We start from the raw sequence: 18,412 nt of genomic DNA on the forward strand, positions 1-18,412 counted from the left end.
ATTCCAAGAAAGGGAGAGAATCAGCTTGTTAGGAAGGGATGGTAAAGTGCCTTGTCTGATCAGGACAAGGATTATTTCCATGAAATAGTGAAGTTTTATGATTGGAAGGTACCTAATGAGCATTTATGCCAAACAGTTTTTAGGTTCTACTTTTTTGCCTCATAAATATATCTTTTAAAGATTTTTTAAAAATTATTTTAGAGAGAGAGATTGCAAGCAGGGGGAGGAGCAGGGAGAGGGACAAGCAGACTCCACATTGAGGGCAGAGCCTGACATGGGACTCGATATCACAACCCTGAGATCGTGACCTGAGCTGATCAAGAGTCAGATGCTTAACTGACTGAGCCACCCAGGGGCCCCAATAAATATATCTTTTAAAAAATATTCATATGGTAAAATTTTCAGACCTTATAATTTGTGAATAAAAATCATGAACTCTCCCATTGTAAAACTTAATAAGATCTTTAATGGATTTCCTTCTATTCATGTACAAACATAATACATAATGAAAACTGAAATGAAATTTTCAGATAACATTTGATTTTGAAATGTTCTCTTCTCATTGAATAAATACATTATAGCCATATTTCTTTTATAAAAAATAAAAATGATTTTTAATGACTGCATAGCATTTTATAATATGGATGAACCAACATTAATTTTTTTAAACTTTTTATTCATTCACATGAAGTAGCAAAGATAGTACAAAGAGGTCCCATCTACTCTCACCCAATATTCCCCAATAGTAAATCTTAAGTCACTGTAGTACAATGTCAGAACTAGGAAATTGACATTGGCACAATGTGTGTGTATGGCATTTTATCCAGTAGATTCATATAAACACCACCACAACCAGGATACAGAATTACCACCACCCCTAGAGCTACCCCTTTATAGTCAAACCCACCCTCACTTCTCTCAACATTGACATCCCTTTACCCTCCTCCAATTATAGTAGATTTTATATATTATATAATCTTAAATATTCCTTCTACATACATTGATAACCACATCAGTCAGTGTTAACAATTTTTATGTCAACAGTTAAATATACTATAGAAAACTCAAGAATAAAAGTCTTTTGTATTTATCTATATTTACAATTTCCATTCTACTTTTCTTATGTTCCAAGATTTCTTATTTTGTTGTTTCCTTGCTATTCAGAGAATTTATTTTAGCCATTCTTTTAGGATAGGTCTGCTGGCAACAAATTCTCTTAGTTTTCCTTCATCAGAGAATGTCTTGATTTCCTCTTTATTCTTGATGGATATTTTTGCTGGGTATAGAATTCCTGGTTGACAGTTTTTTCAGCCCTTGAAATATCTATGACATTTTCTTCTAGCCTCCATGTTTTTTGATGAGACATCTGCTGTCATTCAAATTGGGTTTTTTTTCCCCTAGAAGTAAGGTATCGTTTCCCTTTTGCTGCTTTAAGGATTTTTTCTTTTGTCTTTAGTTTTCAGAAGTTTGACTATATGTGTTGGCCTGGATTTCTTTGGGCTTATCATGTTTGGGTTACACTAAGCTTCTTGAATCTGTAGGTTCACGTATTTTGCCAAATTTGGGGAGTTTTCAGCCATTACTTTTTCAAATACTTTTTCAGTTCCACTCTGTCTCCTCTGTTTTTGGGGCTATAATACTGCAAGTGTTAGACCTTTTGATATAGTCCTATAGGTCTCTGAAACTCTCTTCTCTTTACTCCCCAGTTTTTCATTTGTTGCCGTTGTTTTTGTAATTGTAACATTTAATGATGGATGCTTTAAAATCCTTGTCAGTTAATTCTAAGATCTGTGTATCTTATTGTTAGTATCTGTTGATTTTCTTTTTTCAGTCAAGTTGTGGTTTTTCCTGTTTTTTAAATGATAAGTGATTTTTAAATAGATCCTGGACATAGTATTGGACAGTATGCTATGAGACTCTGGATATTATTTAAATTTTCTGTTTTGGTTGGCTTTCTCTGACACTGCTCTGGCAGGGGAAGAAGTAGGAAGGGGAGGGATACTCCTTACTGCACGCTGGAGGTAGAAGTCCTGGTTCCCCATTCAGCCTTCAGTGACACCATAGGGGGATAGAGTCCACCTGTTATTATGGTAATGGGAGTTCCCGTTCCTACCAGACCTCCACTGATACCCTGGCTTAGAGGGACTGGGTACTGTTTTACTACTTTCCATGTACTCTATCTACACTGATGCCATCGTAGGAGTGTATGGGTTCTTTATTGCCTGGTGGTAACCAGAGTTCTTGTTTCCTTAAGAATGACCCATTCTCACCTTTAAAGACTCAGGAAGGTTCTTCCTCAAGGATTTTTCTAGCATCTGCAGCATCTGTGAACCCTGCAAGTGGAGCATGTTAATAAGTACCTTAGTCTGGAGAGAGGACCAAGAAACAACCAGGAATGGAAAATTATGAATCAATAGGAACTAGATCCACATTCCTCTACCTGGACCATAGAAAGTAAGAGGTGAGATAAATCTTCCCACTTCTAAAATAACTGCCTTAGGAGGGGGAAAGAAAGTATAGTCACTCTAGATCTCTAGACTTACTGTAATAGAAGTTTGGGGTGGCATAATGAAAATTTTTAGGGATGACCTCATAGAAGACACCAGGAACACAGGAGAGTAGCAGGTTCTATGCTAATGTGCAAGCTCAGGACCTTCTTCAGTGCTCTTTATTGGTGTCACTCTAATTTAAGTACTCACCGCCTCCAAGGGAGGATGAGACTGGCAGAAAGCACAGGGTCTCTTTTTGATAATTTCCATTTCACTTTCTTACACTACCCTCAATTTCAATCATTAAAGACACATTTACTTTAACAAACACATTCTTTAAATACACAAGTACATCTTTTGGAATTGAGTTGCTGTCTGTGATTATCCACTGTCACCACTAACAAGCTATGTAATCTTCAAAAGGTTACTTAACTGGGTTCCTGAGTGGCTCAGTCAAGTGTCTGCCTTCAGCTTAGGTCATGATCCCAGGGTCCTGGAATCGAGTCCCACATCAGGGTCCCTGCTCCACGGGAAATCTGCTTCTCCCTCTGCCTCTCTTTGTCTATCTCTTTCTGTCTCTGTCTCTCATAAATAAATAAAAAAAAACTTTTTTAAAAAAGGGTTACTTAACCAATTTCATTAATAAATTCTACTGTAAACAGATCCTAACTCAGAAAATTGTTGTAAGGATTAAATGAGTTAGTGCACATTATGTGTATAGAAGGGTTTCTAGCATATATTAACTCAAAATGTTATTTTTAATATTGTTATTATTAATATTATCAGTGACAGTTAACTACACAACAGTTTGAATAATCCACTGGGTTATGTTTCTGTGTTGAAGGCATGGAAGGTAACTTTAACTTAGACCACAATGGGAATGCCTTGGTGTGAATAGTGCCCTTGGAAAAATACTAGTACATATATAGCATAGTGATGATATGATCAAATGAGGTAATCCATGCCCTGGCACCAAGGAAATGAAAAAGTGCATGTAAAACTCTCAGCAGAGTGCCTGGCATAAAATAGTATTAATAGGCATTTGTTATTATCATTCTGTGGAGGAAACAGGAAAAAGATGGTTTTATGTACTTAGTCCTTTAGTGCTGAAGCACTTTGGCTTCCCAGATCTGTGGCTAGCATATTCTTGTCTTTCTTCTTTTTAGAAACACATGTCCTTTGGGATGATCAGTTAAGATACAGACTTGTAGAGATGAGATCAGTGTTGTTTACTTTCAGTGGGAAGATGTTTCTGCTTCCAAAGATCTCATTAGCTTCTTGGAACCTGCTGCATGAACAGGTTTGAGATTGCTTAAAGGAGTTAATATTCTTGACCTTTCCATGTCCATGTGCCTTATCCCTCATCCCCATTTGTTCATCATTCCTTTGGGGATACCAACAGGCCATTTCCCCCTTCTAAATCTACTTATTTGTTTGAGGAAAGGAGAGTCTTTGTCAGCATCTTTATAGCTGTGGTTGCATCTTTTTAAAGAAACTTTACTGCTGAAAAATTTAAAGGGGTATGGTTAAATGCATAAGTGTGCAGCCTCTACAGGTTTGACACATGTATATGCCTGTGAAACCATCATCACACTTAGGATCTATAACATTTCCTTCATCCCTAATGTCCCTGGATTTCCCTTTGTAGTTGGTTGCTCCCCCCTTTTAGCCAACTCAAGAATTGATCAGCTTTATTTTTTCTTAATAACATTTTCTTTTTCTCTAGCTTACTTTATTCTAAGAATACAGTATATTATACATATATAAATTATAGGTTAATTGTTGATGTTATTGGTAAGACTTCCAGCCAACAGTAGGCTATTAGTAGTTAAGTTTTGGGGAATCAGAAGTTATATGTGGATTTTTGACTATGTGGGGGGTCAGTGCCCTTAACCCCTGTGTTGTTCAAGGATCAACTGTACTTCTCTCTCTTGGTTAACATTTATCCAAGGAACAAGCTGCCACCTTTAGAATGTTTCCTAAAGGAGTAAATAGAGTGTTGCCCGTGTAGTATCTTTATACAACAGGTGTGAGATAAATGTTACTTGGATAAGCATCCTTCCTTACAAATGTTATTACCTCTCCATTCACTCACTACCTTCCAAAATCCTTCCATATGGTTTATCTTTTCAGACAGGAAACCTGACTTTGTCCTTCCAAGAATATTTTCCACAGTATATCTGCTGGGTACATTGTAGGTACAGATGCATTATTTTTCAAATTGAATAGACTGCCTTTCCTCTGGTGTAAGTGTCAGTAAAGAGGGGCGCCTGAGTGGCTCAGTCGTTAGGCATCTGCCTTCGGCTCAGGTCATGATCCCAGGTCCTGGGATCGAGCCGCGCATCGGGCTCCCTGTTCAGCAGGAAGCCTGCTTCTCCCTCTCCCACTCCCCCCTGCTTTTGTTCCCTCTCTAGCTGTGTCTCTCTCTGTCAAACAAATAAATAAAATCTTAAAAAAAAAAAAAAAAGAAACTCAGCACTTCCTATCCAAAACCAACAAGAGCGTTTGCTTTTCCCCACCTTGTTGTGGGAGAATAGGAAGGAGGAGGAATCACAAAGCAGTGATTCTCTCCAGTGAGATGAACACTCACCTGAAAAATTGTCTCCACACAGAGAGGTCTCCAGGAACAAAAGAGAAGCAGCAGCCTTTTCCAGAATATGAAATTCCCTTTATCCTGGCATGTACAGCTAGGACCTGTAAAATGTGTTTTTTTTTTTTAATTTAAATTCCATCAGCCAATATATAATATGTCATTAGTTTTAGATGTAGAGTTCAATAATTTATCAGTTGTGTATAACACCCAGTGCTCATCACATCACGTGCCCTCCTTAATGCCCATCACCTAATTAACTCATCCCTCCACCCACATCCCCTCCAGCAACCCTCAGTTTGTTTCCTATAGTTAAGAGTCTCTCATGGTTTTTCTCCCTGTCTGATGACTTCCCATTCAGTTTTCCCTCCCTTCCCCTATGATCCTCTGTTTTGTTTCTTAAATTCCACATATGAGTGAAACCGTATGATAATTGCCTTTCTCTGATTGACTTATTTCACTCAGCATAATACCCTCCAGTTTCATCCACGTCAATGTAAATGGTAAGTATTCATCCTTTCTGATGGCTGAATAATATTCCATTGTGTATATATATATATACCACATCTTCTTTATCAATTCTTCTGTTGATGGACATCTTGGCTCTTTCCACAGTTTGGCTATTGTGGATATTGCTGCTATGAACATTGGGGTGTAGGTGCCCCTTCAGATCACTACATTTCTATCTTTGGGGTAAATCCCTAGTAGTGCAATTGGGGTAGCTCTATTTTTAACTTCTTGAGGAACCTCTATACTGTTTTCCAGAGTGGCTGCATCAGCTTGCATTCCCACCAACAGTGTAAGAGGGTTCCCCTTTCTCCGCATCCTCACCAACATTTATTGTTTCCTGTCTTGTTAATTTTAGCCATTCTGACTGGTGTGGGATGGTATCTCACTGTGGTTTTGATTTGTGTTTCCCTGATGCTGAGGGATGTTGAGCATTTTTTTCATGTGTCTGTTGGCCATTTGTATGTCTTCTTTGGAGAAATGTCTGTTCATGTCTTCTGCCCATTTCTTGACTGGATTATTTGTTTTTTGGGTGTTGAGTTTGATAAGTTTTTTATAGGCCTTGGATACTAGCCTTTATCTGATAAGTCATTTGCAAATATCTTCTCCCATTCTGTAGGTTGCCTTTTAGTTTTGTTGACTGTTTCTTTTGCTGTGCAGAATCTTTTTATGTTGATGAAGTCCCAATAAATTTTCTACAAAAATCACTAAGCTGAAGCTCTTAATGTAGACCTTGCCCTTTTAAAAAGCTGGAGGTGTGGATAAGTTTCTATTAGCTGGTATAGGAAACAGAGGCATTCAGTTTCTCCCTCTGGGTCAAAGGTTCAGAGAACTGGTTCTGCAAGTTTGGAATTCTGGTTGTATCTCAGGGTTTGGATCCTGAGGCTACCATTTACCAGTTGTGTGTCTTTGACCAGTTATCTAATCTCTCTATGCTTTAGTTTCCTCTTCTGTAGGTGGGGTTAATAATACTACCCACTGTTACTAGTTGTTGTTTTTTTTTAATTAAATAGGCTAACATTAGTGAAATGCTTAGACAAGTTCCTGATGAATATAAAATATATATTGTGTTTCTTTTCTTTTTTTTTTTTTTTAAGATTTTATTTATTTGACAGAGAGAGATAGTGAGAGCAGGAACACAAGCAGGGGGAGTGGGAGAGGGAGAGGGAGAAGCAGGCTCTCCGCGGAGCAGGGGGACCGATGTGGGGCTCGATCCCAGGACCCCAGGATCATGACCTGAGCTGAAGGCAGACGCCCAACGATTGAGCCACCCAGGCACCCCTATATTGTGTTTCTTAAGTGAAACAAAACAAAACAAAATTACCTTAATGTAGGTTAGGTTGCCTATGTAAATGTGTCTCTCAAAATACTGAGTGAAATACTTTTCCCTGTGGTTGGAGATCCAGCCCCTTTTTGATATGATCATGCTAATAAAGAGAAAAATGATGCAACGAAGAGAAGAATGTAAAAAAGAGATGATATGTTGTCCTACAGCACAGTCCTACACAGTCCAGATAACTGCATATGCTTTTCCTGTTAAACATCCTCATCAAATTCCTCATCGGTGTTGACTCAAGGCGACTATTCTTAACCAGCTCATTATATGTAAGTGGAAATGTTCAAGTCACAAAGTTAGATAAACCTTTGCCTTAATTTGAGATTCCTGGTATTGAAGAAAAGCAAAATCATGTTAAAACATTATCCAAATGTAACCAGATATTTTAGCAGACATGAAGTAACTTGAAAACAGATAAAAGTGTTGGAAGTTTGCTCCATCTCATAAGGGAACTAACTTAGGAGAGGAAGAAACCATTTGAAGTCAGGTAGGATTTTATTTCTCTTAGACTAGATTGTTCCAACTCACCTTTGGTGTTAATCCAGTGTGTTTGCAATGGCACAGATTCCTGCCAGTTGGCCAAAGAAAATCCAAGCCTATTCTAGTACCCCTAACCCTGTGGGCTGAAGTACATAAGCTAGTTTGATATTGCTATACGGCTTGACGAGTGTTATTTGTTATGAGAGATAATTGGAAGCACAGTAATAGATGACCACCTTGGGCTGTCCAGTTCCAGTTCTCAAGAGGTGTCTCATCAGCTAGCAGGTATAATTACAGGTGTACTTGACATTTTCAGACTCTTTGAAAGGACACATGGTCCACTGAGGGAGTTGGGGGAGAGATACACTGGAATGGCCTAAGATTCCCACAGTCCTGGCATGGCATAAAAGAATGTGATTCCCTTAGAGGATAAGAAGACAAGAGACTTTCATGAGGTATGTTTAAATTGCTAATGCTGTGGGTTTTGCATATCTTGGTTTTACTATGAACAAACAGTTTCTGATTCTCAGGAATATTTTATATGTCCATCTTTACAGCACAAGGACATTTCCTTCTATATATTGTATGAAAAGAGTATAATTATTGGTAAGATTAATGTAACAGTACTGTACCATCTTTAAACTTCTTTCTATGTCTAAGAATTTTGAACCTTGTATTACTTTGTTAGGATAACTCAAAGTTTCAAATGTTTGAGTCCCTGTGGGGGGCGCCTGGGTGGCTCAGTCAGTTAAGCGTCCCACTCTTAGTTTCAGCTCAGGTTGTGATCTCATGGGTCGTGGGATCAAATCCCACGTGGGGCTCTGTGCTCAGCGGGGTGTCTGCTTGCAGATTCTCTCCCTCTGCCACTACCCCCCTACTCACTCGCTCTCTCAAATAAATAAAAAGCAAATGTTTGAGTCTTTGGGATCTGATTTGCAGTATTAATACCAAGAAAATACCTCTGAAAGCTCACAAAAAGCTAGTATGACCGAGTGTTGGAGTGATTCACGTGGTTAAGATTGAGTGATAATATTTGATAAGTTTTATCAAATTTGGTCAATTCTTGTCAACAAAACTTTACAAAAGTGTTGTTCCTGCAAACATTCCATGAATGTTTATCAATAGTATCTTTCTAATCTTCCTAAAGCCTAGTTGTTGACCAGAAATCATTGTTCAAAATTAAATTCAATATCATCAGTTGAATATATGTCCATTATTTGTGGGGTTTTCCTCAGGAGCGGCCATGTGTAGAAATTCTTTAAGTTGACTGCATTAGCAATAGCTTGAAAGAAATAAATTATAGAATTAAGATGGAATTGTCCTTAGAACCTAAAGAAGTTGGGGTGCCTGGGTGGCTCAGTTGGTTAAGTGTCGGACTCTTGATTTTGATTCAGGTCTTGATCTCGAGCCCTACCTTGGGCTCCGGACTGGGCTGGAGCCTGCTTAAGATTCTATCTCTCTTTGTCCTTCTGCTCCTCTCCCCCTGTGTTCTCTCTCTCTCTCTCAAAACAAAAAAAGAACCTAAAGAAGTTAGTCAGCAGTTAAGGGGGATATTTGACAGAAAATCAGAATTGGATAACCTTAAGCTGGAAAAAAGGATAATACAATCAAAAATCAAAACAAGAAAGGATATAAACATGTGAAGGAGAATGGGACTATTAGAATCTTGTTTCTGTGGTCTTTAGTGGAAGCTGAGAAATTTATCTGGATTTCTGGTTTTGTTTTTGTTTTTGTTTTGCTTGTTTTCAGGCAGTCATCTTCTGTGTACTATCTGCTTTCAGAGGTTCCCTGGAAAAACTGCTTTTACAACTTTTAATGGGTTAATTCTTCCAATTCTTATCATCTGGGGATAAGTCTTTGCGTAAGCTTACAGCTATATTGGCTATCAGGAAAACCTGATAGAATCTCTCACAGTGAGGACCCAGGGCAGTCTTTTTTAGATTTCTTTTTCCAGAATCACCTGCTTTTATTTTTTTTTCATTTTTGTTTAATTGACTGGAGGTGACACATCATGTTACGTTAGTTTCAGGTGTGAAGGATAGTGGTTCAGCATCTCTATACCTTATGCTGTGCTCATCACAAGTGTAGCTACCATCTGTCACCATTCAGCACTATTACAGTATCATTGACAATATTCCCTAGGAGGTACCTTTTATTCCCATGACCTATTCATTCCATACCAGAAGCCTGACTACAAAAAATCCTTCAGGTCAGATTTCCAACAGCCCAGGTAAATGGTCATGCTGGGCAACTCTTAGCACCCAAAGGTCTGTGTTTTTCCATGGAACAGTGTTCAATAGCTGAAGATACTCTTTTCCTTTATTAAAAAATAATTCTCTAGTGAGCAGGTTTTATGGGGAAGTAGTGAAAGTATAGTGTGGTGTCTGCCTATTGCACTGTTTAATGACAATGTTTTAGAAGCTTTAGCAATTTATTTATTTTTATTTCTTTATTATGTTATGTTAATCATACATTACATCATTAGTTTTTGATGTAGTGTTCCATGATTCATTGTTTGCGTATAACACCCAGTGCTCATTGCAACACATGCCCTCCTTAATAATGAAATAATATTATCAATTCGAATGTAAATTTACATTATACCTACAAAAGTAAAACAATATGCCTAAGTAGTGTGCAATATGAATTTTCATCTATGGCTCTAGGACATAATATGTTCTATTATTTCTCTAAACCAGTGGTTCTCAAAGCCTGGTTCGTGGACCAGCAGCATCAGGATCACCTGGAAACTTGTTAGAAATTTAAATTCTGGGGCTCTACCCAAAATCTACTGAATCAGAAATCTAGGAGTTAGGCTACAGTCTGTGTTTTAACAGGCCTGACAGTTAAATCACAGTCTGTGATTCTGATGCAGGCTCAAGTTTGAGAATCCTTTATCTAGACCAGTGTCTCTCAGTCACAGGTACTTTGCCTGCAGTGCACACTTATCGATACCTGGAGACATTTTTAGTTGTCATAACCAGGATGGAGGATGCTACTGGCATCAGTGGGTAGAGCCAGGGGTCCTGCTAAGCATTCTACAAAAGCACAGGACAGTCCCTACCCCACAACAGAGAATTGTCCAGCCTAAAATATCCACTGTGCCAAGGTTGAGAAACGTTGACTGGCCAAGAAATTAAACCTCAGTCAATTTCTGTGTGTGTGGGTGGGTGGGGCATTTCATCCCCAATTCCCTAGCCTAATGCCAGGCTTAGGTGGACCAGAAGGAAACAGGTTCTTAATCCAGGTGATTTGCTGGGGCAAAGGAACCCTCCCAGCTCATCTGTCCCTACCAGGAAGAATAACCTGCCACACTCCCAACCAGATTCTCCCATGAACTTCATAGAATTCAGGCATCCTGAAATAACATGCTGAGGGCAAGTGGGGCAATACATATCCATACCCTCCCTATCATCTTCTGTCTCTTCTCAATAAATATCCACTCCCTGGTTGCTCCCTCTTCCCTCTCTCCATAAACTCACCCATGCTCTCCCCATCATGAACCGCTTCATTTCACCTTATGCAGTAAAACACAAAATCTCTTTATTGTTTGGGGTTCAGGTGGGTTTAGGAAAGTGTGGGGGTGAGGAGAGGACAGGCTAACATATGTCTTTTTCTTATTAACTCTCTCTGCTATATCATGTGTACTATGTTTAACCTAACATCTCATATATATTTGTATGTATTTAATGTACTTCTAAAGCAGCAATCAGAAGATAAGATAATCTCTACAAACCTAATGAGCAGAACACACTAGCTGATAACTAAGGAAACAGCCATAGAAAGGAGGAGGAATAAATCATAATGCCCAGAAAATATTACGCCTCCCCGGAAAATTTGTCAAGGCTCTACTAATATAATCCATGTCCTAGGAATTCCAGGAGGAGCGATTTGGGGCAACATGGAGCTGATGAAGGAGTGTCACAGAGATCCCAGAAGTGTGGGGGGCTCAATTATGTGGGGGCCACATCGGGAATACCTGGGGCTGCTTCCTACTGATAAATCTAAAGAAGCCCACCAGCAATTTTTGTGCAGGGACCAGGGTGGTCATGTTGACCCACCATGCTGCTTCCCCAGAGCCCAAATAGTGCTGTTCCCTTAATGATGGTTACATTTACAGTTTCTTATTTCCCTCTGTCCTCCCAGGCGCAGGCCCATCTGACATGGGCTTGTGTTCAGGGCTGCTTCACAGGGGCACACAGTACCACTGGTTCCAGTCACAGGGCATGGGGATGTAATGCAGCCTGTAACACATCTTCTGCATGATTTTGTTATTCTTGTCTGTGTGAGAATACAGGGGGAAGCCAAGTTTGTCTAGAGCCTGGGTCTGGGAATAGACGATGTGAGAGATAAGGCCTTGGTCCCGGTACTCAGGCACGGTCCCCGCCATCCGCATCTCTCCTGTCTGGTCCATCAGGTCCCAGGACACAGGGGTCCCCTGGGGCCCCAGCAGGCAGAAGGTGGGGAAGGTCCGGATGCAGCGCTCGATGAATCTCTGGCTCCTCTCATTGCCACCGAAATGCCAGAATTTATTCACCAAGGGAGCGTGGGTAGCGTCCAGGGAGGAGAGTTTAAACATCTCTTGGTTGCTATTGGAGGTCCAGGAGAAAAACAAAGTCCATGAGTATGGAGGTTTGTGTTTGTTCTTACCTCTATTGTCTCGAGAGACAGAGTAGTCAGGGGAAATAGCAGATGCAAAGTCCCTGAGTATCGGTGAGCTTGCGGTGACAGAAGGACAGAAAAAGGCCACTGTTGTTGGAGCAAGCACGCAGGAAGGACAGGATAGATCAAAGAAGTGGGCAGAAGTTTGATAGATTCCAGATGAGAGAGGAAATGGTGGAGTATTTTCAGCAGAGGAGGAACATGGTCTGAATTACATTTTTTTTTTTTTTAAATTACTCTGGCCACATTGAAGAATATTGATTGCAGATGGGCCAGAGTGGAAGCAGGGAGCGAAAACGGGAGGCTACATCACAGTGCGAGTTGTGAGTAATGCCGAGTGACTTGTAGCAAACTCACATGGCCTTGGGTTTGCCACCACTGGGTGATAACTTCTTTACGTCCAGCAGGGAAGGAACCAGTTTCTTTACTGCTTTAGCCATCATATAGAGAAAGCACCGTGTTTGCTTGACTTGGACAGATTTAGTGGCTGCAAGATTTTGTATCACCTCATTTAGGCTGGGCTGTGAACCTGGATGGGATTATAAGGAGAGACGGTGGTTTAAGTACATTCTGTGGAGAAGCACTCCACTGGAGTAGGAAGTGTCTGGGATTATAGAGAACCTAGGCTCAGTGCTGCTGCAGGATTTGGGCAATTTTCCCCATTTTCCGTACGTGAAAATGGGCCCAGAAATTCATTAAGCCATTAGTGGCAAAGCAAGACTGGAACCAAGTTTTCTGGACTTCATAATCATGTAGTTTTGATAATGAAAGGAGAGGAGTGTTTTAGAAAAATAGTAGTCAATATCCATTGTGCACTTACTGTGTCCTCAGTGCAGTAGATTGTTGCAGGAATGGCCTACAATCGCCCACATGTCCTTGTATCCATTCCCTGGACTAGTCATCTCCTGCACTGCATCAAACCTTGGCCATATGATTTGCTCTTGCCAGTGGGGAAAAATAAATTTGAGGCGGGGGAAAAACTTAAAAATGCTTGACCACTGGGGCTAGCCCTCTCCTTGTGATGTCGATTACCTTGAAACCAATACCATATGAATAGACCTCGGCTAGCCTGCGGAGGTCACGGGCTCCTAACATGCCATCACCATGGCAGCCAACCCTGACAGCCAGAACCATGATTCCAACACGTGCCTGAGGCTGTGCTGTGGCAGTCGGCCCATAGTCCACCCACCGACTGACTGTAACTGCATGAGTAAACCCAAGTGAGACCAGCCCAAACTGTTGATTCACAGAATTACGCGGTTTGCTACACGGCAAAAGTTAACAGACCCATCCAGGTATTGTAGTAAGAAATTCCTATTCAAGATTTCATTTAATCTTTCCAATGCCCCTGTGTTCTAGAAACTATCACTATCCTCATTTTTGTATATGAAAGTCAGAGTCTCAGAGAGGTTAAGTCATGTGACTAGAATCACATAGCAAGTAACAGGCAGATGCCATTCTAGGGAGTCTGACTCTGAGGGCATGTCCACAACCATGACAGTTGCCCTTCATGATATGGGAGGTGCTTTATGGCACAAGTTGTCATTCTTATTCCAGGAATGGAAGGCCCTAGGGGAAGCTCTGCTTTGGTATCCAGTCATTCAAAGGGATCCTGGATATGTCTGCAAAATATGCCATAAATCCTTGGCTATCAAGAAATTATATTATGGTTCTTTATAAAACCCATTCTTTGCAAGCTTTGAGGGTATTTTTTCCTCCCTTTATGAGTGAGTTAAAAATTTGGCAGCAGGCTGAGGGTCTAGAGCTCAGGGGGTAGGAGATATGACTCATAGGGAAAATTGTTCAGGACAGAGAAGTGAGTCTGCACACATCCCATTTCTCTTACTTTGGATCTGCAAATGCTGTTTCCAGTTGATGACTTCCGGCGAGCCAAGGAATTCCTGACAGTTGTTGAGGTCCTTGGAGTAGATTTGGTAAGTATTGGTGTAGTGATCAAAATCATCTATCATCTCCTATTGTCATTGGGAAAAGGGGAATAAAACAAATTCTTAATATTTCATGATTGCAGTACTTTTTTCTAAATTCCACTCTACTGTGAGTTTTTAAAATTGAAGTATAGTTGACACACAATGTTACATTAGTTTCAGGTGTACAACACAGTGATCCAACAAATCTATAGTCTATGCTATCCTCACAAGTATAGCTACCGTCTCTCACATACAACGCCATTACACCACCACTGACTGTATTCCCTACGCTGTAGCTTTTATCCCCATGACTTACTCATGCCGTAACAGGAAGCCTGTACAAAAGGGAATCATCAGTTCTCCGTATTTATGGATTTGTTTCTGATTTTTTTTTTAAAGATTTTTATTTATTTTTGACAGAGAGCATGTATAAGCAGGGAAAGCAGCAGGCAGAGGCAGAGGGAGAAGCAGGCTTCCACTCAGCAAGGAGCCCAACTCAGGGGCTCCATCCCAGGACCCTGGGATCATGACCTGAGCCGAAGACAGATGCTTAACTGACTGAGCCACCCAGGTGCCCCTTGTTTCTGATTTTTGTTTTTTGCTTGTTTGTTTTTTAGATTCCACATATGAGGGAAATCATATGGTATTTGTCTTTCTCTGTCTGACTTATTTCACTTAGCATTATACACTTAAGGTCCATCCATGTTGTCACAAATGGCAAGATATCATTCTTTTTATGGCTGAGTAATAACTCCACAAACACTAAATTTTAATCCATTCTTCTATTGATGGACACTTGGGTTGCTTCCCTATCTTGGCTATTATAAATAATGCTGCTATAGACATCAGGGTGCATCTATCTTTTCATATTTGTGTTTTCATTTTCTTTGGGTAAATACCCAGTAATGCAATTATTGGATCATATGGTATTTCTATTTTTAGTTTTTTGAGGAACGTCCTTACTGTTTTCCACAGTGGCTGTACCAGTTTACATTTCCACCAACAGTGCATGAGGGTCCTTTTTCTCCATATCCACACCAACACTTGTTATTTCTTATCTTTTTGATTGTAGCCTTTCTGACAGCTGTAAGGTGATATCTCATTGTGGTTTTGATTTGTGTTTCCCTGATGATGAGTGATGTTGAGCATTTTTTCATGTGTCTATAGGCCATGTGTATGTCTTCTTTGGAAAAGTATCTAATTCAGGTCCTCTGCCCACTTTTAAATTGGATTATTTGTTTTTTGGTATTGAGTTGTGTAAATTCTTTATGGATTTTGGATATTAAGCCCTTATGGTGAAAAACTGAGAACTTTCCTCTAAAGTCGGGAAGAAGACAAGGATGTCCACTCTTGCCATTTTTTTTTCTAAAGATTTATCTATTTATTTCAGAAAGAGAGAGCACATGAGTGGGAGGGGCAGAAGGAGAGGAAAAGAGAATCTCAAGCAGACTCCACACCGAGCGCTGAGCCAGACGCAGGGCTGGATCCCATGACTATGGGATCACAACCTGAGCCGAAACCAAGAGTCGGACACTTAACCAACTGCACCACCCAGGTGCCCCCCACTCTTGCCACTTTATTCAACATAGTACTAGAAGTCCTAACCACAGCAATCCAACAAGAAAAAGAAATAAAATTCATCCAAATTGTTAAAGAAGTTAAACTGTCACTATTTGCAGAAGACATGATACTATACATAGAAAGCCCTAAGACTCCATTCAAAAATTTTTAAAAGTAATAAATAAATTCAGTATAGTTGCAGGATACAAAATTAATACAAAGAAATTGATTGTTTCTATACACTTATAATGAAGTAATAGAGAAATTAAGAAAACAATTCCATTTACAATTGCATTAGCAAGAATAAAATACATAGGAATAAACTTAACCTATGAACTGAAAGACCTGTACTCTGAAAACTACAAAACACTGATGAAAGAAATTGAAGATGACACAAACAAAGGGAAAGATATTTCATGCTCATGGGGTGGAAGAATTAATATTGTCAAAATATCCATACTACTCAAAGTACAGATTCAGTGAAAACCCTATCAAAATACCAACAGCATTTTTCACAGACCTAGGACAAATAACATTAAAATTTGTTTTTATGGAACCACCAAGACCCTGGATAGCAAAAGCAATCTTGAGAAAGAAAAATAAAGATGGAGATATCACAATTCCAGATTTCAAGATATATTACAAAGCTGTAGTAATCAAAACAATATGATATTGGCACAAAAATAAATACACAAATCAATGAAACAGAATAGAGAGCCAGAAATAAACTCCTGTTTATATAGTCCATTATTATATGACAAGAGAACAGGAAAGAATATCCATGGAAAAAAGACTGTCTCTTCAATAAATGGTGTTGGAAAAACTGGACAGCTACATGGAAAAGAATGAAACTGGACCACTTTCTACACCATACATGGAATACATTCAAAATATACTAAGGACCAAAATGTGAGATATACTGTGATATTTTTAAGTACTAAACTGTTGGTATTTTTATTGGTGCATTACAATTATTCCTAAATCATTTAAATAATGAGATCAAGAGGAGAGAGTCAAGTATTCAATTTATGATAGAAAATTGTATAACAATATACTCTCTACCCACATATTGCATTAAAATTTCAAATCAAGCAAAGACAATTTAGAAAGCATTCTTCTATACTTCTGTTATTCTCAGTGGGAAGAAGAGGAAAACAACTGATAAGGAAAAGTGTTGCAAGAATAAATTTTACTACAGTTCAAATACTTGCAGAACACACCATTTATGAATGTGACAGTATTAAATTTGGTTGTAGCTAGTTCTGGATTAAAATTGCCACATATACTTAAGCCAAAGAAGATGAAAATTAGAAATGCTTTCTTAAAACAATGCTAGAGTTAAACAAAGTGTAGTTCCAAAAAGAAAGAAACCACTTATTTAGGAAGATCATCTCAAATTATTAAATAACAGATGAGATTATTATTTTATTTATTTATTTATTTTTAAAGATTTTATTTATTTATTTATTTGAGAGAGAGAATGAGAGAGAGAGAGAGAGAGCACATGAGAGGGGGGAGGGTCAGAGGGAGAAGCAGATTCCCTGCCGAGTGGGGAGCCTGATGCGGGACTCGATCCAGGGACTCCAGGATCATGACCTGAGCCAAAGGCAGTCGCTTAACCAACTGAGCCACCCAGGCGCCCGAGATTATTATTTTTTTTGATTTGCTTTCTATTTTTTATTTTTTTAAATTATTCTTAAAAAAAATTTTTTTTTTACTTAAATTCAATTTGGTTAACATGTAGTGTATTTTCAGTTCCAGGGGTAGAATTTAGTGATTCATCAGTTGCATGTAACACCAACTGCTCATTACCTCAAGTGCCCTCCTTAATGCCCATCACCCAGTTACCCCATCCCCCCACTCCCCTCCCCTCCAGCTACAGTCAGTTGGTTCCCTATTGTTAAAGAGTCTCTTGTGGTTTGCCCCCCCTCTGTTTTTATCTTTTTTCCCCCTTCCCTTTCCCTATGTTCCTCTGTTTTATTTTTAAATTACACATATGAGTGAAATCATATGGTATTTGTCTTTCTCTAACTGACTTATTATAACTGACTTAGCATAATATCCTCTAGTTCCATCCATGTTATTGCAAATGGCAAGATTTCATTCTTTTTGATGACTGAGTAATATTCCATTGTATATATATAAACCACATCTTCTTTATCAATTCATCTGTCAGTGGACATTTGGGCTCTTTCCATATTTTGGCTACTGTAGACATTGCTGCTATAAACATTGGGGTGCAGGTGCCCCTTCAAATCACTGTTTGTATTCTTTGGATAAATACCTAGTAGTGCAGTTGCTGAGTTGCAGGGTAACTCTATTTTTAACTTTTTTTAAGAACCTCCATACTGTTTTCCAGAGTGGCTACACCAGTTTGCATTCCCACCAACAGTGTAAGAGGGTTCCCCTTTCTCAGCATCCTCACCAACATATGTTGTTTCCTGCATTTTTTTTTTTAAAGATTTTATTTATTTATCTGAAGATAGAGACACAGTGAGAGAGGGAACACAAGCAGGGGGAGTGGGAGAGGGAGAAGCAGGCTTCCCGCCGAGCAGGGAGCCCGATGTGGGGCTCGATCCCAAGACCCTGAGATCATGACCTAAGCCGAAGGCAGACGCTTAACGACTGAGCCACCCAGGCGCCCCTGTTTCCTGCATTGTTAAGTTTAGCCATTCTGACTGGTGTGGGTGGTATCTCATTGTGCTTTTGATTTGTATTTCCCTGATACCGAGTGATGTGGAACATTTTTTCATGTGTCTGTTGGCCATTTGTATGTGTTCTGTGGAGAAATGTCTGTTAATGTCTTCTGCCCATTTCTTTCTTTCTTTCTTTCTTTCTTTCTTTCTTTCTTTCTTTCTTT

General features: G+C 39.3%; 1 protein-coding gene and 1 long non-coding RNA gene across 2 annotated transcripts in view; one reads left to right on the plus strand and one right to left on the minus strand.

Annotated features, from left to right (window-relative positions):
* The window catches only part of LOC116638331, a 93,720-nt gene that overhangs the window by 13,588 nt on the left and 61,720 nt on the right, over positions 1 to 18,412 (plus strand). The window lies entirely within an intron of this gene.
* The window catches only part of GLYAT (glycine-N-acyltransferase), a 17,542-nt gene continuing 9,293 nt past the window's right edge, over positions 10,164 to 18,412 (minus strand). The window contains exons 3-5 of the mRNA XM_032414222.1: positions 13,911 to 14,037; positions 12,422 to 12,593; positions 10,164 to 11,991 (exon numbers count right to left, since the gene is read on the minus strand). Coding sequence (XP_032270113.1) covers positions 11,589 to 11,991; positions 12,422 to 12,593; positions 13,911 to 14,037 — 702 coding nt within the window. The 3' untranslated portion in view covers positions 10,164 to 11,588. The remainder of the gene's footprint in view (positions 11,992 to 12,421; positions 12,594 to 13,910; positions 14,038 to 18,412) is intronic.

The sequence above is a fragment of the Phoca vitulina genome, unplaced genomic scaffold (genome assembly GCF_004348235.1).
Source record: "Phoca vitulina isolate PV1807 unplaced genomic scaffold, GSC_HSeal_1.0 scaffold16, whole genome shotgun sequence".
Classification (NCBI taxonomy): domain Eukaryota; kingdom Metazoa; phylum Chordata; class Mammalia; order Carnivora; family Phocidae; genus Phoca; species Phoca vitulina.